This window comes from Anarrhichthys ocellatus, unplaced genomic scaffold, assembly GCF_004355925.1.
Source record: "Anarrhichthys ocellatus isolate YVR2014 unplaced genomic scaffold, GSC_Weel_1.0 scaffold16, whole genome shotgun sequence".
Classification (NCBI taxonomy): domain Eukaryota; kingdom Metazoa; phylum Chordata; class Actinopteri; order Perciformes; family Anarhichadidae; genus Anarrhichthys; species Anarrhichthys ocellatus.
The window spans coordinates 7975147-7999448 of NW_022280046.1; the positions used below are offsets into that span (position 1 = coordinate 7975147).

General features: G+C 42.7%; 1 protein-coding gene across 8 annotated transcripts in view; it reads left to right on the forward strand.

Annotated features, from left to right (window-relative positions):
- The window catches only part of unc13bb (unc-13 homolog Bb (C. elegans)), a 67857-nt gene that overhangs the window by 36581 nt on the left and 6974 nt on the right, over positions 1 to 24302 (forward strand). For 5 of the 8 annotated variants that reach the window (XM_031855486.1, XM_031855488.1, XM_031855490.1 and 2 more), the window contains 23 exons: positions 446 to 739; positions 859 to 949; positions 8936 to 8982; positions 9199 to 9277; positions 9512 to 9517; positions 10101 to 10175; positions 10775 to 10994; positions 11095 to 11322; positions 11455 to 11596; positions 11806 to 11975; positions 14056 to 14171; positions 14561 to 14724; positions 15169 to 15319; positions 15451 to 15519; positions 15992 to 16081; positions 16324 to 16461; positions 16555 to 16685; positions 16860 to 16945; positions 18857 to 18983; positions 19152 to 19248; positions 19989 to 20132; positions 20732 to 20809; positions 21137 to 21214. In XM_031855486.1, coding sequence (XP_031711346.1) covers positions 446 to 739; positions 859 to 949; positions 8936 to 8982; positions 9199 to 9277; positions 9512 to 9517; positions 10101 to 10175; positions 10775 to 10994; positions 11095 to 11322; positions 11455 to 11596; positions 11806 to 11975; positions 14056 to 14171; positions 14561 to 14724; positions 15169 to 15319; positions 15451 to 15519; positions 15992 to 16081; positions 16324 to 16461; positions 16555 to 16685; positions 16860 to 16945; positions 18857 to 18983; positions 19152 to 19248; positions 19989 to 20132; positions 20732 to 20809; positions 21137 to 21214 — 2821 coding nt within the window. The remainder of the gene's footprint in view (positions 1 to 445; positions 740 to 858; positions 950 to 8935; positions 8983 to 9198; positions 9278 to 9511; positions 9518 to 10100; positions 10176 to 10774; positions 10995 to 11094; positions 11323 to 11454; positions 11597 to 11805; positions 11976 to 14055; positions 14172 to 14560; positions 14725 to 15168; positions 15320 to 15450; positions 15520 to 15991; positions 16082 to 16323; positions 16462 to 16554; positions 16686 to 16859; positions 16946 to 18856; positions 18984 to 19151; positions 19249 to 19988; positions 20133 to 20731; positions 20810 to 21136; positions 21215 to 24302) is intronic. The other 3 variants (XM_031855487.1, XM_031855493.1, XM_031855494.1) reach the window with 1 other exon arrangement.

The window sequence follows — 24302 nt, forward strand, 5'->3', positions numbered from 1 at the left end:
GTAATGACTAGCAGGAACACACCACAAAATGGAGCATACTTGTATTTGTGCCATTTCTATTTGAAAATGCAACTTCAATTTAGGAAAAGCATATGCCGAGTATAATGCACATTTTATTATTTTCCAACATGCAACAAGTCTCCCTGCGAGATTGGGTATCTTTTTAGGGCATGATGTGGTGTGTGTAGATGGTCTGCAGATGGGAGGGGCTTATTATAGCCTAAAAAACTAAAGGCATAATTATGTTCATTGTTTTGTATTACATAGCATTGAAAAACTAGAAATGAATAGTCTCTAGTTTTTGATGTAACCATCCCCACTTATCTGTCCTTGGCTAAAGTAAAAATATAAACTACAAAATTATTTACAAATCATCTTTCACCCATGTTTTAATTGAAACAATCTGACATTGAATATTTTCCTCACTCCTCTCTCACCATTGTAGTCCAGTGGAAAGTAGTCGCTTTGGGTCATCAGGAAACCTGAGCCAGACCAGCTCCCAGCTTAGTGAGACTGGCCAGGAGAGCACTGGAGGGTCCGAACTGGAGGAGTCCTTCCACGCCTACCACAGTACCAGCTTTCATCCCTCCACCAATGGGCAACCACGAACCAATGGACATCCTCCCACCAAAGGACACTCGACTGTCGGTGAGCAGCAGAAACATGGGCTGTCCCCTGAAGTAGGAGGGGGCGTGAGAAAGGACACTCCATTAGAGCGAGGTTCCTCTAAACTCCTAAGGTACGTTCTATGCACAGAATTCAACTCGGTTATATATGTGCTATAACGAAGATGCATGGCAACTGAGAAATTGTCTCCATCTCTTTCTGCGACCCTATTCTTAAATCCATGTAACCCAGGTTCCATGATGATGGGCCGCCTTTACCATTTTCCCCATCCAGAGTTTGTTGGTTGAAGGCCATCAATAAAGTCAGGGTTCAGCTCCGGGAGGTAGGCAGCACTTCAGTTCCTCCCCCAATATCTGATCTCTCATCACCTCCTGAAGTCTTACCCTTACGTTCTTACCCTCTTTTATTTTTTCCTACCCTACCACACACACGGAATTCTTTGTAAGTGGTTGAGTTTTACCTTGTTGGTTGTTTAAGACAATGCATAAACTGTGTAAAGGCACAGTACACAGGCAAACCTTTGATAGCCTCTGGGCAGCAACAGTGGAACTACTTGGGATTCAGCACCTCAGAGGCACCCACAAACAATTTTCAAGATGAGTGTATTTCATTTAGTTTCACCCAACCAATTTTAATTGCAAGAGACTTGTCATAAACTCGCTCTTCTGTGCCGCAGCTGCCCAGCAGACATGTGGTCCTCCGTTAGAGAGGTGAGATGGTAGTGTACGGCTGTTCTTAATGTTATTTGTTACTGAATAACAAGCATGTTCCGAAAGGTGTGGTGTGCTTAATTCATGTTGGTAATTCCAAGGGGTAAAGGTTAAAAACAAATATCTGAATACTAAAATTGAACCAAATACCTATCCAACAAACCGAATAACCAAATAGTCTAATATTCGGTTCCAGCCCTATGATACTGTCCAGTTTTTAAGTAACTGGCACTGTGAGGCTAAAGTATAGTGTCCCTCTGTTAACTTGAGTCCATCACTGGATGCCTCAGGGGCCTATAATTTGCCTTAATAGATGGTTCACTCATGGCAGTACTCATGTTCTACTGTGAATGGTGACTCAGTGGTTGTCACTGAGTAATGTATCAGAATTGGTTAAAACTGGTTTTAGGGAAATGCTTGATGAACCAAACGCGGTGGTCCAGGGACAACAAACTTGTATTATCAGACAAAGGTATTGACTCCCATCAGTGATGGATGATAATTTGAAGCCCTTCCTTTCTCTAAAAAATACACTTGTACTTATAGGAAATCATATGTCATTGTTTTGATCTCCATCACGTCATATTTGGCTTTTGGTGTCAGAATCAGGTGCCACGTAGCCTCATATTAAACCAATACCAATCTGGAGAATGTGTATCCAGCGCATGTAAACTGATGTTAAATCTAGTCCTGCATCTAATCGGGAATCTTAACAGGGTGGTCATAATAAAAACATGGGAATCTCTCAGCTCTAACTGGGATTCATCCCCTTGATTAAGCTTTTTATGGCACAGCGGTAAAGAAGTATATAGAACCTCGATTGGCTCCATTATAATGATTGGTTTGCACAGACACATGTACTGAAAGTGATGGCTGATCGAAGGCATGAGTATAAATAGAAAGCAAGGTGAAAGCTGTGTAAGTGTCATTTATTACAGGACGAAGGGGAACGACTGTAATGAATTCAATAACAGTCACCAGCATAATGAGACACTGTAAATCAACCTTGCATGCATGTTTAAATCCAGAGAATAGAATGAGATGTGAGAGCCTCGGGTACGGCATTTTGGTTGGTGCCATCTTGGTTTTTTTGCAACCAGAAGTGACATGGCGTACAACCAAATGCTGAAAAATACCTATTTTGGCAACCAAAATGTTACAATTAACTCTCATGAACAAAAAACACTGTGAAAGGGTTAAAGTTCTAAGAGTGACACACGGACAACTCCCAGACCGGACAGCGGCGTGGTAGCCGCCTGTCAATCACCAGGTTGCCCCGCCCTAAAGCATGGTCTATTTGACTCTAAATGGATCATAATTTACTAAATGAACATCATGCTGTATTAAAGAAGACTTGAAACTAGCGAATGATACCAAAAACTCATGATTACAATGTTTACTGAGGTAGTTTTCTCATAGCCTTCTATACAATTTTCGCTACAATCACCCTGTGATGGCCAATAGAAAGAATGCAAGTTTAAGGCACTTACACATTGGCTTTTAGAAAAGAAATTCCTTCCTCTTATCAATTTTCCATTAACAAGCAAAAAGTAAGCAAAGAAATCAGTAAGTGCGGGTAAACCAGTGGTACTGATATATTGATCAGGGGTTGTTTTCACTTTTTTATGACTAGAAAAGAGAATAATCCAGAATATCAGCAACCGACTGATGTGAAAACACAGAAAAGGAGTATATGTGACTGAGAGCTGGCAGTCTCACAGCCTCAGATCAGCTTTGTGCTGGAATTCATTGCCAGAGGAGAGAAGGAGAGAGAGCAGAGAGAGAATGCGAGAGGGTGGGAGCTGGGAGGGGGAGTAGGGATGGCTATTTAACCGAGAGTGAACTGCTGTGTGATCGTGGTCTGCTACTGTCACGCTTGCCGTTCCAGTGGCAGAAATGAGTGCATCTCTGTCAATTGGAGAAGATCTGCTGGTAGTGATTGAGGCAGAGCACCACTTTTGATACTACGCCCGGGGATACATTTTGAAGATAAACAGGGAAGTTGCTATTACTGATCTGCCGAGCGACCCTGATCTTGCAAGATGACATCTACAGGTTGTTCTTGATTATCATGTTTTCCCCAATAAGGTAAGGCTTACACTTCAATACATATTGTTTAATCATTTTCATCACTTAGTGTCAAGTTTATGTAGACTTTGATCAAACAAAAAGCGGAAATGCATGTTAAACTGAGCAAATTTTATGTTTGGCTATTGTACATAGAAAATATCTTATGTGTTAACAGAATTTTTGTTTGCTAATCAACTTAACAACCTCAAAAGAAAGATGTCCTCTGTCATAGACTATTTAGTAAGGAGAGAAAATAGACTATTACATAACTGTCCTGAGAAAATGAGCCTGACCCCAACACCCCTCTATGTTTCTTTACCCTGGACAGCCAGCTAATTAATCACCGACTATCTGTGTGCACCCATAGCAGATCACGGCTGTCTGTAAAAAGAGCCAGTGGCCCTCAGAAGTGAAGCTAAATGTTTTTTATTGTACTTGGTAGGAAATGTGTTATACGGTCCAGATATTCCTGTTCATATTTGTTAATCAGAAATGCAAGAACATTTTTACATATCTTAATCTCAGATCGTCTGCTTTCCTTTTAGCTGATGCGCTCATCACCTTGATTTCAATTCAGTAGCGATAGGAACCGACGAAACTGCCAGTGAAACTCTTATCAGGCTCAAGTGCTTATTGGAGACCTCCAGTACAGGGTAGGTTAATTTAGTGTATATCAGAATGTAAATGTATATCATCATGTTGTAGAATAAATGTACAAAATATTTGTAGTGAGTTTGTTAATTTCAACAGAAATCAGATTGCATCCTTCATAATCTTTAATATGAGGCAGTTGATAACATGATTGCATGTGTGTTTTGTTTAAGGCTGTAGTTAAAGCCTTTTAAGTCTGAACATTTGTAGGAGACCTCGCTAAGGCTGTAGCCCCATTTTTGGTAACGGAGAAAAAAGCATCTAAAGAAACAAAAAAAGAGATTAGTAGTTAACTTTTGATATTTAAAGTCCAGGTAATTTATATATTATATACTATATTTATATACTTGCCAATTATTATTATTAGTATTTTTGGTCATTCAAATTTGGCTAGATGGTTAATACATTTTTCTGTGGTATGACAAACATATTTATTTTTTGCTTTTCCCAGATTGTAATATTCTTGACATTTTGAACAGCGAGTTTAAGTGTCAAGAAACTCCAAGTGCTTCATAATCACTAGTTCTAACCAATCCTACTGTGTCCAGTTTAAAGCAGTGCTGATCTTTAGGGGCGATCAGCACCATTACAATTTAGAGATTCTCCAAATTTCTGATCTGATTTTCAAAATGGCGATGCTCAATGGACAAAGTTGATATCACTGAGCTGTGCCAAATATATACTCTGACTAAATGGAAGGAGCATGTAAGACATCCATATAATTGCTAAACTTAAAGACTATTGTATGTTTCAGATGCATAAATTAATTTTGATGCATATTTATACTACATATGTTCCTGTAATGATTATGTAATGCCATCAGATACATCTAAGTTGTATTTTTGGGGTATTCAATAATCCTTTTAGTGTTTACACTGTAGGCAATGGCTCAGAGCTACAATGTCAAGCCGTGCAGCTGGTATGGGTGTGAACGAATGACATGGCCTGAGAGGAAAGAATTGATCTATCATCTAATTACCAAGCTGCCTTTCCAGAGCATCCTAATTACAGAGATGTAAGCAGCTGCATGGAGTTGCTACTCTGACTGAGCGGTCAGTTATAGACATTGTCTTTCCTACTGAGTAGTGTAGAATTTCAATGTGACCTCAAATATCAGTAAATGCATTTATAGCCATTATTTAGCCAATGTAGCATTATTTGCTACTTAGTAATCAGAGTGTCAAATGTTAGAATTGTTTTTTCTTTCACAACTGTCTGGTCTGTTTGTCATAGTAATAGGATTTTTGTAAATTCAAAAGGAATGAGAAATATGAATTTGATAACCGAGAAAATGCATTTCTCTTTATAAGTAGCACAGAAAAGATTTTCTTGATTTTGCAGTTGAACACTTAAGTTTGATTGCTATTTCATGGGAGACACATAGCAGAGTAATGGCTTAGCAGAACCAACCAAATGAGATTACAATAGCAACACACAACAAGCGTAGATCAGTTTCCACTGCTTTTTCAACCAAATAACTGTTTGTTTTTTTCAGTACAGGTACTCAGTCATTTGAAGTTTAAAATATTGGCTTATGCTATACACCACCCTGAGGAGGAGTCACTGAGGCAGTGATTTGTCCATGTGCGGGGACAGCTGACAAACAGTGCCACTTCTCAGGGATGCTCCCCAGAGGACACCTCAGTGGACAGGATGAACCCTACGAATCGGAGCTACTCCCACTGTCGCCTAAGAGGCGAGACCTGCAGGAGAAGAGATCACAGAGCCCCAAAGTGGGGCGAAGCCTGCGCAGAAAGCTGCAGAAGTGCCTTCAGGGACCAGAGGACAACTCCCTTCATGACCTGTCGTCAGTGGAAACTGTCTGCACCAAAGCTGACCACAGCAGTTCGGCTTACCAGGATGGCATTGGGGTTGTGGAGGATACTCTACCCAGGCTTATTGAAAAGATCAGAAACATAGAAGAGAAAAAGGAGAGGGAAAATGCGGAGGCAGAGGAAGGCTCTAGTAACACTGTGGACCATATTCTTAAAGAGCTGAAAGGCATCAACAAGATCCAGGAGGAAATTTCTGACCTGAGGCAGTATCTAACATCTGTGCGAGGCTCGGTGGATGAAGTATCTTGTTGTGTTGATGCGGTGCTCAGTGAGCTCTACTCTGGGGCTTCAGCTGCACCTCATCCTAGTCCTGTTTCTAAAACACCACACATCAGGCGAGGAAGCCTGGGTAGACAGAACGCCATCACATCTCTTCAAGGGAGAGACACCAGTCCAATGTTGGATCGCAACGATTGTGGAAAAAATTCAGGACATACGCCATCTCACAGATCACCTAAACAGTGGTACGTTGACAGAGTCACCCTCCAATCAGACCAGCAAACCGACCAACAGAACTCAAAGCAGAGTTCAAACATGCGCATGCTAGGCCCTACAAAGCCTGACCCCTGCTACTTGGAGCTTCATTGTGGCCATGACTACCAAAGCGACTGCTCTTTGTCATCGTGCCACAGTTCCAATTGTCAAGGAGCAAGCCTACTCTCTGGTGACACAGAATATGACAGGTGGCCTTCCAGTGATATGCAGCACAGCGTTAGTGGGGAAGGAGGTTGGAGTGAGGAGGATATCTGCTCTTCTGCGAACAGTGGAGAAGAGCTAGAGAATTGTCTCGGTGTTTGGAACAGGTGCACCACAGAGGAGACACAAAGCAGCACACCGGGTCATTCTTCACACACCAGCTCTGAGCATCTCTCATTGCTGTTTGGACACCATTACAACTCTCCTTCGAGTTCTTCCAGTATGCTTGACTGGAGGCCCCCCAGACTACCAACTGAAGAAGAAAACCTGGAGTGTGACTGTTCTGCAAACTGCCCATACTCCCGTAGTTCTGGTTACCACACCATGGATGCCTGTGCAAATGAACTGGATAATGAGCCCTCCAGGAGTCTGAGTTGCTCCACTGTGCTGTTGACGGACTGTGATGATGGTTACCTGGAGCCACATTCACTGTGCAATGACTGTCCATCGTCCGGTGACACTCTTGATCTGGGGTCTGCTGACAGTTTGGACAGGGAGTGGACCGATCACAGCATCTCCAGGGATGAAGCAGAAGAATCTTTGTCACAAGAGTCTTCTGAAATAGATCCTAATAGTGCAGCCAGGACCCCCAACGTAGGTTTTGACGTAACAACTTTTAGCAAGGCTGTACTCACTTTCAGGTCAGCTTTGAAAGGTGCTTTGAAAAAGTTGGAAGGATCCAACCCTGAAAGTGTTAAAGATGATGGTGGATCAGAAGCACCTCCATCCCCAGTCAGGGAACCCAGTGAGCACAAGGAGGAGCAGGGCGTTTCAGATAATACAGAAGGAGATGTCAGTCTGACAGAGAATCCCACTCAATTTGGCTCTCCAAAGGAGCAGAGTGAGGCTTCGGTCGCCGTGGATTGTGGGGAGACACATGAGGACAAGTCATGCTCCCTTCAAGCATCCCCCCATGAAGCAATCCACTCTCCCTGCACCCTGACTGAATCTCACTCTGTAGAGATTTCCCAGGACGAAGGAGAATATCCAACATATGGGGAACTGTCCACCATTGACTTAACACCAGACAGTTGTCCAGCAAGGCAGGACGAGAGTCCGCTGGGCTCAGGGCTCAGTACAGATGAGGTGCGGTTAAGTCCAATTATTGAAAACCACGTTATTGACGAGGAAAATCAAGGAAAGTCTACGGATGCTAGTCATAAAGAGCGTATAGCTAATTTCCAGCGCATTCTGAGGGAAAAGCGGCAAACCCGTCATAGACTATCCAAATCTGCTCAGGGCTCTCAGGGGTCCCATGGCTCTCAGGGGTCCCATGGCTCTCAAGGGTCTCAGGGATCGCAATCGCAAGACGAGTTTAACCCAGGTATATTCTATACTTCACTGGCAAGCCCAGTAATAACAGCAAAAACATACATCTTAAAGCATGTAATGATCGATGAAATTTGCGTATATAGTGTTGTTATTAAATGTTTGTATCCTTATAAATGTATCTGTTATAAACATTCGTACTTTCTAATCCTACTGTGGATTTTTTTTTTGCAGAATGTGGGGGAGAAGATAATCAGGTTACTCATATAACATTAGCTGTTTAAGTTATTGTTGTTTGGCTGTTGATTTTGGTCGTTTTGGGATAATTGTTTATTTAATTTTTTTCCATTGCTTGTCTTTGTCAAAGGGAGTGCTTGTGTGCACTCCAAAGCATAATGCACAACATGCAAATGATACAAGTTAACTTAGGGTTGATTCTGGAAAGGATATTTGTCCCATCACTTTAGTGTTTCTGTTTACAAATCCCCAGTTCTGTTTCTGGTGCTAGCGTTAGCGCAGCTGCTTCCCCAGAAGTTTATCAGAAACTCTGTCTTTGAGAGTTAACCCCAACGGGATCTCCACAGATATACAGACACAGATGAAAGACTTTTCCTTTGAGGGAAAAGTAAATTAACTTATGTACATATGTAGCCCCCCCCAGTCGTAATGTTGGTGGTTTTACGAAATCCTTAGTGATTTATCTGCTTCTATCTGGGGTGTCTGTTAAAGCAGTCCATGGGCAAACCGATGTGACTAAGGGTTACTTAACCCTAACCCTGTAAAATTGAACTAATCCTGTTGTGTTTTGTCTACATAATGTTGGTCCACCATCGTATTTTACATAACATCTTTTACAATTAAAGAGTTCAGCCACGTTTGTTTGATCTTGTATTTGAAAGGCATCATCACTTTTTTTTTTTTTTGACTTTGCATGTTCTGTAACACCAAGAAGGTCAAACTCAGCCAAATACAACTTTCCATTATTCCAACTTCCCTCTTCTCATGCTCTACTGTGCAATATAATGCAAACGCCTTTTTCGGACGTCAGCCTAAATTCTCACATTTGAATTCTTGTAGGTCCGAGATGAAGAACCCAATGCCAGACAAGCCTGGGTCAAACCAGGGTAAGTCATGTATACAATACTATATATCATTTGGTTTGCTTAATGATTATCATAAGTATTATTTTTGGGGAAATTCCGTTAGTAATAAGTAGCACAAAATTAACCTTTTGATACTATAGTGACTATAATCATTTGACCATTGTGATGACAGTGGAAATGTCCTGCTGTGCTATTGTATGTGGGAACTTTTTATTCACTTTCATTGTCGGTGCATAGTGGCGGATCTGGTCTGTATGGGATTGACAGCATGCCAGACCTGCATAAAAAGAAGCCCATCCCCTTCGTCAGCGACGTGGTCAGTACTAACTTGTCATTCGTTATTAATACCGCATGTCATATGTCATCTTGTTTGTTTTTGTTCTTTGTTTGTTGAGTACACATCTTTCTATTTGTGCGACCACCACAGAAGTCGCAGTTCTCATTTTGAAGACAAATATGAAATCAGCCTGCTAATTTCTCTCTCCCTCCTCTCTTGAACCCAAAACTATTCCCCACAACTCTCTTGAATGCATTCACTCTCCTTGGTCAGGCTATGGTAAGTTAATAGAACCCAGTTGCCACTCCCTTTTCTCCTGAAGCTCAAAATATCAAGTAGGACAAATAAACCAGTACTTGCCTCGAACACGTATTTCTACAGCATGTTGATCTCTTTGATCGCAAACCTCTTGTTTAATACAAATGAAAGCATTTGCATGCATCTTGGTCACGGGTAGCTTTTTCTTCCTACTTGATATTATCATTGCAAAATGTCATCAACAAATCATTCCCCCACCTTTTGGTTTGTATTAACACTTAACATGAAAATGTGTGGTTGATGGTCTTGGTGTTGTTTGATATGAGCAAACATTTTAGCAATCTCCTCTTCACTAGTCTCTTAAAACTAACTACTACTAGTACTACTACTACTACTCACATGGGTCTTCTGATCATCTGGTAAGAATTCCATCAGTGGGACAAAATAATAACCCTACTCACCACCCTTACAACTACCCTAACCACCTTTTTAACCGTACTGACCTTCATTGTTGTCATATTTTGAGCTGTGCTTGGTTGTGGGTTGTGTATGCATTTGATAAATACTAACTTGGCTGGAATTTCCCGTGTCACGTGTTGTTCAGTCTCTCGTCCAAGCCAGGAAGGCGGGGATCGCATCTGCCATGGCCGCACGGTCCTCAATCAAGGATGAGGAGCTGGTGAGTATAATAACGCATTACACTTTTAGTTCAACCCAAGAAAAAATAGTATGATTCAGGCCTCTTATGTTCTTCTAATTCCATGCGGTTAAGGGTGCTATCACAGCTGTAGTTGGGTTCATTTGGTCCACACCAAAGGTGAAAATGATACATTGTTGCATTTTAATTCTGGTGGCACAATGCATATTACTATGGGATAGCTGTCACATGCTCAATTCAGTTGTTCAATAGAGTTAATGAACTGGCTAAATACACAGATTCGGATACAAGCACAGCAGTTTTAATCACGGAAAATACTTAAACTGACGTGCATGTGTTGATTTGCATGAATAGGTTATAGTCTTAAATACAGATCAATAAGGATGGTTCCTGAACAGGATTCCTGATCAGCAAATGGATTTACTAGTTGTTTAGCTTTTGAAGTCAATACTCTACGATGAAATCCTGTGGTTGATCAGTTTGCTTTCACACCACAAAAGAACCGCACCAGAGTCCGCTTGGAAGCCTTTTCAAACGAACCGTACTTAGCAGGGGCAACCGGACCAGAGTTTTTAGTTAGATGTGAAAACTCCCTGAAAGAAAGTGCTCCCCTTCTGTAGAAAAACCATGTCTACAAGAAGACCCTGCAGGCTCTCATCTACCCCATATCCTGCACTACGCCACATAACTTTGAGGTGTGGACCGCCACGACGCCCACATACTGCTACGAGTGCGAGGGGCTGCTGTGGGGAATAGCCCGCCAAGGCATGCGTTGCTCCGAGTGCGGGGTCAAGTGCCACGAGAAGTGCCAAGAGCTGCTGAACGCTGACTGCCTACAGCGTGAGTACTGCCCAGAAAACAATTAAACGTCACATGCGCGATTACAAGTAGTAGTTTTGAATGGATTTTAATCTGTATATGTTTTTTGCTAAATGCATAGGTGCTGCGGAGAAGAGCTCTAAGCATGGAGCTGAAGACCGAACTCAGAATATCATCATGGCCATGAAGGACAGGATGAAGATCAGGGAAAGGAACAAGCCAGAGATCTTTGAACTCATTAGGGAGGTGTTCATCATCAGCAAAGCCATCCACGCACAGCAGATGAAGACCATCAAGCAGAGCGTTCTAGACGGCACTTCAAAGTGGTCAGCCAAGATCACCATCACAGGTGAGATTCGATGAAATCCACCAGAACTTTGAAAGTGAAATCCTCAGCTGGAATCTCAGCAGCAGTCACATGTGCTTCTTGTTAACACCAACGGTTGTTCCTCATGTCTTTGTTCCTCTGTCGTCGCGCTAGTTGTTTGCGCCCAAGGACTTCAGGCAAAGGACAAGACAGGATCCAGCGATCCATACGTCACCGTTCAGGTGGGCAAGACCAAGAAGAGAACCAAGACCATTTATGGCAACCTCAATCCTGTCTGGGAGGAGAAGTTCCACTTGTAAGTCACATTTTTACACACATTGTACAACCCTTTCCTGTGCAAGTGACTTTCTAATGGTGCGAGTGCTATATAACAGGTCAAAGTCTGAAGTTTGAACTCTAAAAAAGTTGATGCTTGCTCTTCATAAACACTAGAGCAACTCTATTGTTTTCTAAGAAATTGTACCCTATTCTTTAGTTTATATATGTGTTAATGTTTTCCGCTAGCGAGTGCCACAATTCCTCGGACCGAATTAAAGTGCGTGTGTGGGACGAGGACGATGACATCAAGTCGAGGGTGAAGCAGCGTCTGAAGAGGGAGTCGGATGATTTCCTGGGCCAGAGCATTATCGAAGTGCGAACGCTGAGCGGAGAAATGGACGTCTGGTACAACTTGGGTCAGTACGCTGTCTAGTCATGGACTCACAGTAGGACGTATACTGTTGGTACAACTTAACACTTGATAGAACTAGGCGATCACTCAATCACAAACCTAGAAACTCACTCAGAGCAGTGGAAGTAGAATAACGTTTTTGCCGGTACTACAATCCCAACCTTCATCGCTTCATATTGTTCAAAACTTTCAAAATCATAACAATTAGTTTTGTTTGAAATTACAACTAAATCCATCTACAACAGTTTACACTGTGTGTGTGTTTAGGAAGTAACGGTGCACACTCGCACCATTATGCCAGCAGATTTACAGAAGTCTAGCTTTGTTTTACCTGCTTCTGTTGGAAGAAAACTGAACATGACACATCGCAACTTATATTGTCTGATATTTTACTTTGGAGATTTTTGCAAGAAACGACTCGCTGTTTGCCAGCAGTAGGCCAACTAAATGGTTGTGGAAAGGCCTGCAGGTCTGTGGTGGGCACAAAACACACCGACACTGGAACAATTTAGAAGAAAACTAGAAGGTCACACGGAGACCGTAGAGACCAAATTTGGAAAGTCGTTCTTCCATCTTCAGTTTTGTTCCTGAGCTTTAAGTTGTAATGTTGTAACAACATGGACGCTACAAGCACGACGTGTTGTATTTTATTGCTTCAACAACACGTTAGCTGCTTCTGAGTTGTTGCGACTTGAGAAGGCGCTCGCGTACATTTTTTTTTTTACGATTATTCCGACACCACAATGAATGCAGGATAGATCTTGCAACGTTAATGAAAGTGGAACATAATGCGCGTAAAAGACAAACCAATAAACCGATCCAAAAACAAAACCTCCTTGATGGAGGTAACAAATGTTAGCAGATTTTTTTTTTTATTGTAACTGAGATTGAAGGGGTTGGCTTTCTGTTGGTTTTGGTAGACAGCTGCCGTCCCCTCTTCCAGCTACTGAGTCTTGTAGTGGTATGGAAAACCAGATCGTCACCGTACCGGCCTGCTTTCACCCCTGGCTTCCTGTTCTTCCTCATTTACCATGTCTGCTTCGATCAGTTCCACTTCCTCTTAACGAAGGCTTAATCTACTTCTGAAGAAGTGTGCATTCTTTTCACATGCGTATGTTTCCAGAAAGTCCAGTCAGATGTTTGTTTCAACCTCATTAGCCACGTCTCCTTTGCCTGCAGGTAGCTTTTTTTTTTTCTTTTTTTTTTTTACACAGGCATTGAGTGGCCCCAAGGCCCAAATAGACCTGCATGAAAATACCTGCACTTCCTTTGCACTTGCAAAAAAAAAAAACAACCTTGTTTCGTGAAAACCCCCCCCTCTTACATTATGTCATGTTGCTTTGATTGATCGCTATCCGTTAAAAGCACTCCATCCTCCCGCCCATGTTGTATGTGAGAGTGAGGCGTTCACTGTCTTGTTTCCACTTGATTAAAAGTGCTGGAAATGGCACTGATAAATCTTCCACTGGGACAGCACTGAATATGAATCTGCCGAATAAATCTGCTGTTGTTTCTTGTCAACTGGGGAGACATGAAGTGCTCTTTTATTAGCACTTAGATTTTAAATTTTACTTAGATTTTAATATCCCTCTGATGATCACATCAACAAAACATTCCTAATGTTAGGAGCCGTTAGCAAAAGGAATGATGATCAGTCGCGTAATGTGCGCTTTGCCATTTCTATCTTCTTCCGTACAATCTCCCCCCTTCTACCGATGTGTGATTATCAAGAAGCAGCACTCCAGTCCCCCCCCCCCCCCCACGACACGTACAAATTAGCCTCAATGATGCGCCTGTCAGAGCAAATAGCAGGGGTGAAGTGTCTTTCTGCGATCAGGAGCACATCCACACAGCCCCTCTGCCATTGTCTCCCTCACTATCAGCCAGAAGACTTCTATTAGCGTCGCCGGCTCTGCGCTGCCGTCAAACCCCTCCCCCTGCTGTAATAGAGCTGCCACGGTAATAGTCTGTAATTAGCGTTATGTTAACAAGGCAGGCTCCCGCGGGCCTCCCGTGTCACAGATTGGTCCTGGGAGTTATGAGTCGTTGCATCTGCATGATGCGTCTTTGTGTTTGAATTACAGAGAAGAGGACGGACAAGTCGGCCGTGTCGGGGGCCATTCGCCTCCAGATCAACGTGGAGATCAAGGGCGAGGAGAAAGTGGCTCCGTATCACGTGCAGTACACCTGCTTGCACGAGGTATTTGACTCTCACATCGCTGCAGGGTCGTGGCAATGACCTAAACACACAGGATATCAATCGAGCCAGAAGTTGTCGGCCCCTGTGTCAGTAAAGCAACAGCCATCTGTGATGTGGACGGCTAGAATTACATGTAATCAGGATCTGGATCAGTGATTTAAAACGGGATTAAAATCACAAAAATACGCTTGGAACAGTTACATAATCCCACTTTTACCCCCGGAAAAAACAACAACTTTCCATGTAGAATTTTGCATAGGTTTTACTACCTCACACACCTCACATATCCTGTTTAAGAACCCCTGAGCATAAACCTTCACATTCTATATCGTATTTTGTTCAGATCTACAAAGGGCATTCAAATGACCCAGTGTCTTTGTCCGTCGCAGAACCTGTTCCACCACTCGACCGACATGCTCGGCCAAGGCGCGGTGAGAATCCCGGAGGCCCGCGGGGACGATGCCTGGAAGGTGTACTACGACGACGTGGCCCAGGAAATAGTGGATGAGTTCGCCATGCGCTACGGGATCGAGTCGATCTACCAGGCCATGACGTGAGTCGGAGAGTCTTTCTAGCTGTCTGTGTTTGTCCCCAACACCCCCCCCCCCCCCCTTTCCCGTCAGCCTCCAAGTGAAAGAAAATCAATTACAAATGTGCTGAGGATGGATTTCTCTCCATGAGATGTCACGCTCCGACATCTCATGATGAGATGCCTCTTAGCCGGGGGCCATTATTCACAGAAATCACACTCCAATGGGGCCACGCCCTTCAGCCAGCTAAACTGACGGGCAGATGAAACGAGCGCTCCTAACAAGACCCCCGAGGGGACACAGGGTTCGACCGAACAAAGGGGGCGCAGCTCCTCGCGGCGTCTCTCCCACATATGCTTTGACAAAAAATGACGTCGAAATGTGTTTTTGAAGAGTGACGGGAGGAAAAGGACGGCCTGTCGCCCTGGTCTTTATCAAGCTGTCCCTGTGCTCCCCTGTCTCTCCAGGCACTTTGCCTGTCTGTCGTCTAAGTACATGTGTCCCGGGGTTCCCGCCGTGATGAGCACCCTGCTGGCCAACATCAACGCCTTCTACGCCCACACGACCGCCTCCACCAATGTGTCCGCCTCAGACCGCTTTGCTGCTTCCAATTTTGGGGTTTGTGTTATTGTAGCATCACACACACACAGGCAATAAGTATGTCTTGTCCCTGTGTTTCTGTCTCTCTGTCTTTTTCCTTCCACTTCCTGTTCTCACTATTTTCTTTTTTTCTTTTTTTCACCACACAGAAAGAACGCTTTGTCAAGCTTTTAGACCAGCTACACAACTCCCTGCGCATCGACCTCTCAACCTACAGGGTAAGATTGGGATTGTATTCAATAAATATCACCGCCATTAATGACTGGTGTTGTTTTTCAAAAGTCATATTGTTGCTCCAACGTTGAAATATATCGTTATCCACGTCGAAAATGTTGTATTTATTACTCGATATGCAAAGTACCTCTGCGGTCTCTCGTTTTCATGTATTTTGGGGATAAATTACCCCATTTCACCACAGAATTTATTATACTATTCTACTACGGTAGGTTATTGTGTCTGCTTGTGTAAAGTTAAGCAAACGCTTACATGGGAAAAATCTAATGTTTTATTCGATATTTTGTGACTCACATTTTGAATTTGTCATAATTTCATATCACTTAATGTCCGTCTGCATATACAAACTGTGACAGTAATCCTATTTACAGTTAATAAACAGCAGTGGAGATGGCCTGCTGCACACCTGTAATATTTCTATTGAATTGTATTTAAGTGAATGTGTGTCCTCTGTAGAACCACTTTCCTGCCAGCAACAAGGATCGCCTGCAGGATTTGAAATCCACCGTGGACCTTCTAACCAGCATCACCTTCTTCAGGATGAAGGTAGCTAACAGCGTTAGCGTTATGTATCTTCATTTTTTTCTTTTTCTACTGTAGGATCTCAGCAAATGTTTATCAAATGATTTTTAAAAGGAACACTTTGCCATAGCTCATTTAGATGCATAGTATTCCATTTACTTTCTGTAACTTCTTCTTTGCAGATTTACCCTGTTGTCAGGTGAGTGTCAATAATAATTTTTGCAGTCATTCACCACCCGTGTTGCTATCTCCCGTCTGGTGGTCAGGTCCAGGAGCTGCAGTCTCCGCCGAGAGCCAGCCAGGTGGTGAGGGACTGCGTCAAGGCCTGCCTCAACTCTACGTACGACTACATCTTCAACAACTGCCACGAGCTGTACAGCAGACAGTACCAACCCGTCGACGCGGTAAGTCGCGGACCAGCCGCCCGGCTGTGCGTCGCTAAGTAAAAGCGCCACGAGGCTAGATCTCTCTCTGACCCGTGTTGCGTTATCACACAGAACAAGGAGGACCTCCCTTTGGAGGAGCAGGGTCCGAGCATCAAGAACTTGGACTTCTGGCCCAAACTCATCATGCTCATCGTCTCCATCATCGAAGAGGACAGGAACTCCTACACGCCTGTGCTCAACCAGTAAGCAATGGGCTCACACACCCTCTTATCTTTTACTGCTTTTATTTGAAATAGCAGGAAATACACTGAAAAGTCTGAATACATCTTGAGTTTTCCTGTTATTCTGTTCTTTCAGATTTCTTTTAAGGCTCAGTTCCAAATGTTCACAACACTTAATCATTGTCAAATTTTCAGGTTCCCCCAAGAGCTGAACGTAGGGAAGGTGTCAGCGGAGGTCATGTGGACATTGTTTGCTCAAGACATGAAGTATGCTATGGAAGGTAAGTCAGATATCCATCAGCCCACTCATGACCACTTGTTGTGTTGTATCGACCCAAATCTTTCTTTATTTCAAAAGTCCTTTAACACTACATGTCATTCACATGTCACACCTATTCATACACTGGTGGCACAGCCTTCGGGAGCAATTTGGGGTTAAGTGTCTTGCCCAAGGACACGTCGACATGGACTCGCGAAGTCGGGGGAGTTGCCGATCCTCTGATTGAAGGACGACCCGCTCTACTACTGATTCAGCCATTTTTTTTATCGGGAAAACATTAGGGGGTTGGAGGGAAAGAACAAGTCGAAGAGAAGCTCTGATAAAGCTGGAAATGAGAAGAAGACCTCGCTGTGAAATATCTCTTTCACATACCGCAGCCCTTTCATTTCCAATCCGCATGAATATAAAAAGAGACGGAATGAGTCCTGAGAGATTTTGCTGAAGAAGTACTACCAAGGAATACTTAAAATTTAAGAGCAGAAGTAGTTTTTAGTGGGTCACTAAAAAGATACTCAAGTGCCTGGTTTGAATTGAGCTGATCGTTACTATTGCTGCAGGGCTGCAGTCCAAGACCAGGTCCAGTCCGAATCAAGACCAAGTCCAAAGGCAGTTAAGACCAAGACCGAGTCCAGAGCAAGGATAATAATCTATCTATAAACAATATTTATCAGTCTTCTTACATCAAACTAATCAAAAGACGTTTCTACTCCAGGACCACCTCCAATGTCCCCACATACGGGCATTTTCATTCAATTTTAATTTTCTATTTATTCACCGAGATTACTATTATTACTATTATCATTATGCAAATAGGATGGACGCAGGAAGTAGGGATGCTGCACCACATCCTAAAACAAATGACTATCAATTGATGAAGTTGAAACTTAGTGTTAAAGTAGACTGTTCTTGGTGGGAAAGAGGATTTGCTTTGTTTTTGTGTCTGTTTATTATGATATGCATTAGTCCATTATTCCTTATGGTGCACGGCAGCATTGAGAGAGAGACGGACAGAAGTGTAGACATGATACACAAACTTTCTTTGGTCAGTTCCTACAAGTCTCTACTAACAATGACGAACAGAGTGACAGCTACTCATTACTCATAAATGATGAATATCCGGTCACTCCTCTGGTCCAGGCACCGCCTCACTCCGCCTTCTTCTCCTTGCATTTCTTGCATGGAGAACTACTTCTTTTTTTTTTTCTTTTTTTTTTTTTTTTCTTTTAAGCCGTGGAGGCCAAAATTGCCTTGTTGATTGCCGCTGTTGAATGCAAATAAAAGAAACGCTGTGTTGGTACAATTAAACAACATTTTGTACAACTGATCCCAAATCAGCAGCCAGGAACAACTGGACCTATTCTCGATAGCAGAGCCCGGGACCAAGACCATTCCAAGTCCATCAAGGGCACGACACCAGAACAAGTGCAAGACTTCTCGAAACCGGACTCGACTACTACAGCCCTGTTAATGCTTATGCAACATTTTTCCAATTACTTTGAGCGAGTGCATCTTTAGCTCATGTGAGCAGAGCTCAAGTTACGTCAGTAACAGCAGGTTTACTCATGTAGTAAGAGAAGATTCGCTTCTAAAAACAATGCCTTGTATTAGCTTTGCAGCCAGTATAGACATTTCTTTCAATGCATATACAGGCATGGGAGTATTAAAGACATACTCTAAAGAATGTGAACCTATCTTGTCGTCTTGAAATTAGGTGCAATTTAGCCTTGCACGACCATTACGTCGGGAGGCCTGTGGGAAACACATTAAAGAAAGCGTGTTCTAAATCGTGATGCGGAGGTCTCCTGACTTTTAGTCCACAGTTACGGCACAAATACCCTCGATGTTCCCCATGATGCAACTCAATGCTGTGACACGACCTCATCACAGCCTCTTGTGTCTTTTGTATCTGCAGAGCACGAGAAGCAAAGACTGTGTAAGAGCACCGACTACATGAACCTGCACTTCAAAGTCAAGTGGCTCAACAATGAATATGTCAAGGAGCTGCCAAACTTCAAGGCCGTCATTCCCGACTACCCATCGTAAGTGCTATTGACTTATTTAAATTACATTCATTTTCCCAAAACGTCTTTGTGATTATCGTATTGATTGATTGATCCATAACCTAGGTAACAGTTAAGGATATCATACCAATACAATATAAATCAATAAAAAGAAATAACTCATCTTGTCTTTATTTTCCCTTGCAGATGGTTCTTACAGTTTGTGCTACAGTGGTTGGAGGAGAATGAAGATGTATCCATGGAGTTTATGCATGGAGCCCTCGAGAGAGACAAAAAAGATGGAGTAAGAACATTCAAATTGCCCCTATATATGTTGTTACCTGTTCAAGAACTGTTGATAGCATGGATGTTAAAACGCCCACAATCCAGCCAACAGACCCCAGTAAACTTGGCCTTTAGGGTTGTAGATCAAATCCTTGGAATATAAAAGGGTTCTCGGTAGAACCCCTTGGAGGGATTCTAGATGAAACCTTTGGAATTTAAAATAATTTTTGTTGGAACCCTCTGGGCGAGTTCTAGATACAACCAAGGGTTCTTGATAGAAACGCATCTGTGGTTTCGAGGATGAAACCCTTGGAAATTGAAAGTGTTTTTTGGTAGAACCCCCTCTGTGGGTTCGAGATAAATCCTTTAGAATACAAAAGGGTTCTCGGTAGAACCCCCTCAGTGTGGGGTATTGTTAGCAGTCTTAGAAGGTGGAAAGGTTCGGGATAGAACCTACCAGAGACGGTTCTGGGTGGAACCATTTCACCAAAGAAGAGGTCTTTGTAGATCATCTCACAAAGGGTCCTGGATGGAGCCTTTCACAGATGGTTCAAGGTACAACCCTTCATGATGGGTTCTAGGTAGAACCCTCTGAAAGTGTTCCAGGTGGAACCTTTCCAAAAGGTTCTACCAGGATCCAAAAAGTGTTCTCCTATGCGGACAAGCCAAAGAACCCTATATGGTTGTAGTAAGGACCTTTACTTCTCAGAGTGTAAGTGCTGTTAATGTAATTGTTTGTGTTTCTTTCCCTTGCCTCAGTTCCAGCAGACGTCTGAGCATGCTCTGTTCTCCTGCTCTGTGGTGGACATCTTCACCCAGCTCAACCAGAGCTTTGAGATCATCAAGAAACTGGAATGTCCCGACCCTAACGTCATGGCTCAGTACAGTCGCCGCTTCTCCAAGGTACACCCACTGCACGGGATGGTGACAATTTAAAAGCTGCTCCCAAGTACAACACACAGGATTTGACTTTGACAACTGCACAGAGCTCTTGTTTGTAACTCGGGAGCTACATGACACGTGTTGTGGATGTGGGTCTTAAATTTCCATAATTGATAATGAATTAATTGCCAATGATCACAAAGCAGCTTCTCACTGTGGTTGATATTAGAAACAGTATGAAGATATGAGGTGAATTACAAAACAGCATTGTCTGGCCTCTGGAGGGACATTCACTTTTTTTTTTTTTTTTTTTTATAAAGGGAATTTGATATTTCCTCATTAAAAAGGAATGTTGAGTTGGACATAACACTCCCCTCCTGGGGGACTGAGGGACAGCACAGTTTTGTGCTTTGGGATTTGCTGTCCTGCATGTCAAAGAAGAGACTACAAGACGTTTGGGGATGTTTGTAATATAGCAGTTAGGAGAAATCTTTCGGCCATACTCTAAAGTCCCCTCTGGGAATGGTTTTATGATAAATAAGTAATTGGATTTTAAATTGTTTCAAATTAAATGTTGTGTCATGCTGTTTTAATGCTTTTCTTCCTCTTCATCTATACAGACTATTGCCAAAGTTCTTCTGCAGTACAGTGCCATACTGACCAAGAGTTTTCCTACTTATATCGACAAGGAGAAGATTGTAAGTTGTCAACACCGTTACCATCAATTTGTGATTTACATACTAAGATCAGGCATTTTAAAGTCACTGCCGTGGTTTAATTATGAATTCACATTTCCATTTTGAGGATAGTTTTTACACTTGACAAACCCTCCAGTGGCTCCACCATTATATTAACAAACTTCTTTTTAAGTAATACTAGTGTTTCCAAAGTTACGTAATTATAAAAAACTAAATATTTTTACACAGCAGTGATTGCAATCACTTGCAGATACTGCAGAGCTCCTGCTACATGTGTGTAACATCTCTGTGTATTCTATGTCTGTCTCTTCCCGTGTCCTCTGGCAGCCATGTGTCCTGTTGAACAATGTGCAGCAGTTAAGAATCCAGCTGGAGAAGATGTTTGAGTCAATGGGTGCCAAACAGGTAAGACAGAGGGCGTGTCATGGATCGATGACAATAACAGTATGAAATTATGAATCCCTCAATGGCTCAAACAAAGAAACACAAACTGCCTAATCAACTCAACATTTCTTACTGAAGCATGAAAAGTGTGTCTTCGAGAGGCGGTTGCTGGTACAACAGCTGTATTTGTGTCTCTGGTGTATCAGATTGCAACAGAAGAAGCACTGGTATGTACGGTACTGGTAGTTGAGACCATGTGAAGTAGATTCGCAGTAGCAGAAGTTGTTTGAAAGCTCTGGGTTTTAGATGAAACCCTTGGAATTTAACAGTGTTTTCTGAAGAACCCCCTGGGTGGGTTCTAGATGAATCCACTAAAATTCTAAAGGGTTCTCTGTAGAACTCCTTAGGTCGGATCTAGATGAATCCCTTGGAATTGTTTATTATTTAGATTTTTCTTTTAGTATGTAGTGCTCTATCCTATTTATTGTGGCTGTAGTGTTTTATTATTTAGATTTATTGTTTTTAGTATGTAGTGCTTGGTCAGCTGTAGGATTGTAGCGGTTGGATACTGTAGCTAAAGTTTCAAGCAATGCATTCACTTTACAATTAAAGCAAAATGAAGTGGTGGAAGAGGAAGAAGAGGAGGAGGAGGCGGGAGAGATGGAGGAGGTAGGTTTCCATCGTGGTCCGAGCAGAGCGGATATTTGTTCATATTAAAGCACATCTTTTGGATGTTTAATCAGTGTAATGGTGCGTGGTGCGCCGCTGTATTGATTATCTTCCTCTTGCTCTGGCTTTGACAGCAGGTCGTGACTGAGGATGAGGAAGCGAAGGCTCTGGTTGGTACTGTGGGCGGTAGCAGATTAGCTTCACTGATAGTAGACTGGTAGATCCACAATCTTACATAGACAACCCCTCTTTACAGAAGCCTGTTATAGTCCGTTCTAGTCTCGTAACTTTGCTGACGTTGATGGGAGTAAACCAAGTATTGGACAGTAAGAGCTCTGACCTGATGGTGGCGATGGATGGAAAGTCGGAATTTGCGTACCAAATTTGAAGGCACTCTATCCAACAGTTGTTGAGATATTTCATTCAGCACCACGAATATCAGCTCCATGGTGGTGCTGGGGGAAAAAGTGAACAAATTGCTGCTTTCAAAATACAAAAATACTTGAACAATGGTCGGAAGTTGGAACAGTTACTGTACTGCTGATGTAGCTAGCGATCCCACACTGCACTCCCTGGGTGGATCATTTATCAGAATAGTTTTTTTCCTTTCCTCCTTCCTTTGACTCAGTTTCTCTCGAATTTAGTAATGTGGGAACAAACTGAATTACCACGACGTCAGTAGTCCATCAAACTGATGGTCATTTTCTTTTTTGGATGACGCCTATAGAAAAAAATCAATCTACAAGTTTGTTTTCAGCTGGAGCTAAGGCTAGCTGAGGCAGCGCAGAGTATCTACGCTCCCAGGGTCCTGTGTGACACACCAGGGGGACGTTTCAATGGTGTCATGTTGTCGTCGAATGATGTTTTCTCACTAGGTCAAATGTTCCCTGAGTCAGTGTGTTGAAATCACCCGCTTGGCTTATAGCTTACTGATGTTATACTCCTCCGTACGCCCTCAAATGTGCGGGAAAAGGTCGTTTTCTTGGCTTCTGACATTGATATCCCCGCAGTGGCTGAAAGGATTCTTACCATTCGAACCGTGAAGATAGCCCTTATTAATCTCTTCCAAAGTTAGTTTATATCTAGAGACACGCATGCCCTGGGAGCCTATGGTTGTAGCTAGTTTGAGTGTCTCTCTGTGGCAGAGAGTACAACGGTAGCTTTTAACTCAAGTCGCACCAAATATGTAGTTCCTGCGTTTTAACCTTGCAGGGCCTCTTAAACTTAAATGTATTTTTTTTGGCAGAGTAAAGTCACAATCCTGTTTTTTTTTTTCCTCTCTTTTCTAGCACAACGATAGAATGCTAGCATGGCAGGCAAGTTCACCGTACATGCAAACATGTTTCATGAAGCATGTTTGCATGTACTCAAATGTCCGTCTCTCCGAATGAAATATTGCATCACTTATGTAATATTTTGTTTCTGGAAAGAGAGGCATTGAAGTCACCTCGAAAGAGCCAACTTTGTTGAATATAGTTGTGTTTTTTTGCGGCAGCGAGACTAAATTATGTTGTGTTGTCTTTTCGCTGCCACGCCTAGTTTGAGGAGAGTGAGGAGGAGGAGGAGGAGGAAGATGTAGGGGAAGATGTGGAGAAAACAGAGGTTGAGGTTTGTTGCAGTCATCCTCAGGAGTCCCTGTGCCCTGTTGTTCCCACTCACAGCAGCATCTCAGTGACACTCAGTCCTACTGACACAAGACGTCCCTGTGGTTGTCATGGTTTATTTTAACACGTCATACGTGGTGATTTCCACCTTTTTTCCCGCTCTTTCCGTGGCGTTTTCCTTCCTCAAAACCGGTCACTCATTTTCCCTGAAAAAAAAAGTTATTTCTGAACTTTTTGTTATTTTTCTTTAATTTGTGTTCCCTTTCTTTGTTGTTTTGCAATAGACTGACAAGGAGAAGGTGGGTGTTACAAAAATCAACACGTGCTTTCCAATGTGGAAAAACCTGCAGTATTTGTTCATTTCAGTTTTAATTTCAAGTGGCTTAGAGTTACAACAGAATGTTCTTTTGACAGTTAATCTTTTATTTTTCCTTTTCTTCTTTTTAAAAAATTAAATCTCAAAACATTCCCACCACGCAAAGATGGATGAACCAGTGGCAAAGGTAGGTCACGGGCATACCAAGCGTCTGCTGCCACAGCACTTTGTGTGACGGCCGTGGATCCTCTGTGGTTCTGTCTTAATGTGAATTGAAGTTAATCTCCAAATGGGAAACGAGTTAATTGAGGATGTCCTGTGTTGCCCTCCACCCCGGCCGTCCTGTCATTCAGAGACAGGAAGTAGAGTTTAGGCGCACAGACTCATGAGTATTAATTTCCCCCCGTGCCCGCACACACACACACAAATGTGCTCTCAGGGCCAAACAGAACACATCCAGCATATTCCCTTTGTGCTGCGCAGCAGAAACCTCTCAGTCTTTTCTCACTAATGCCCCCCC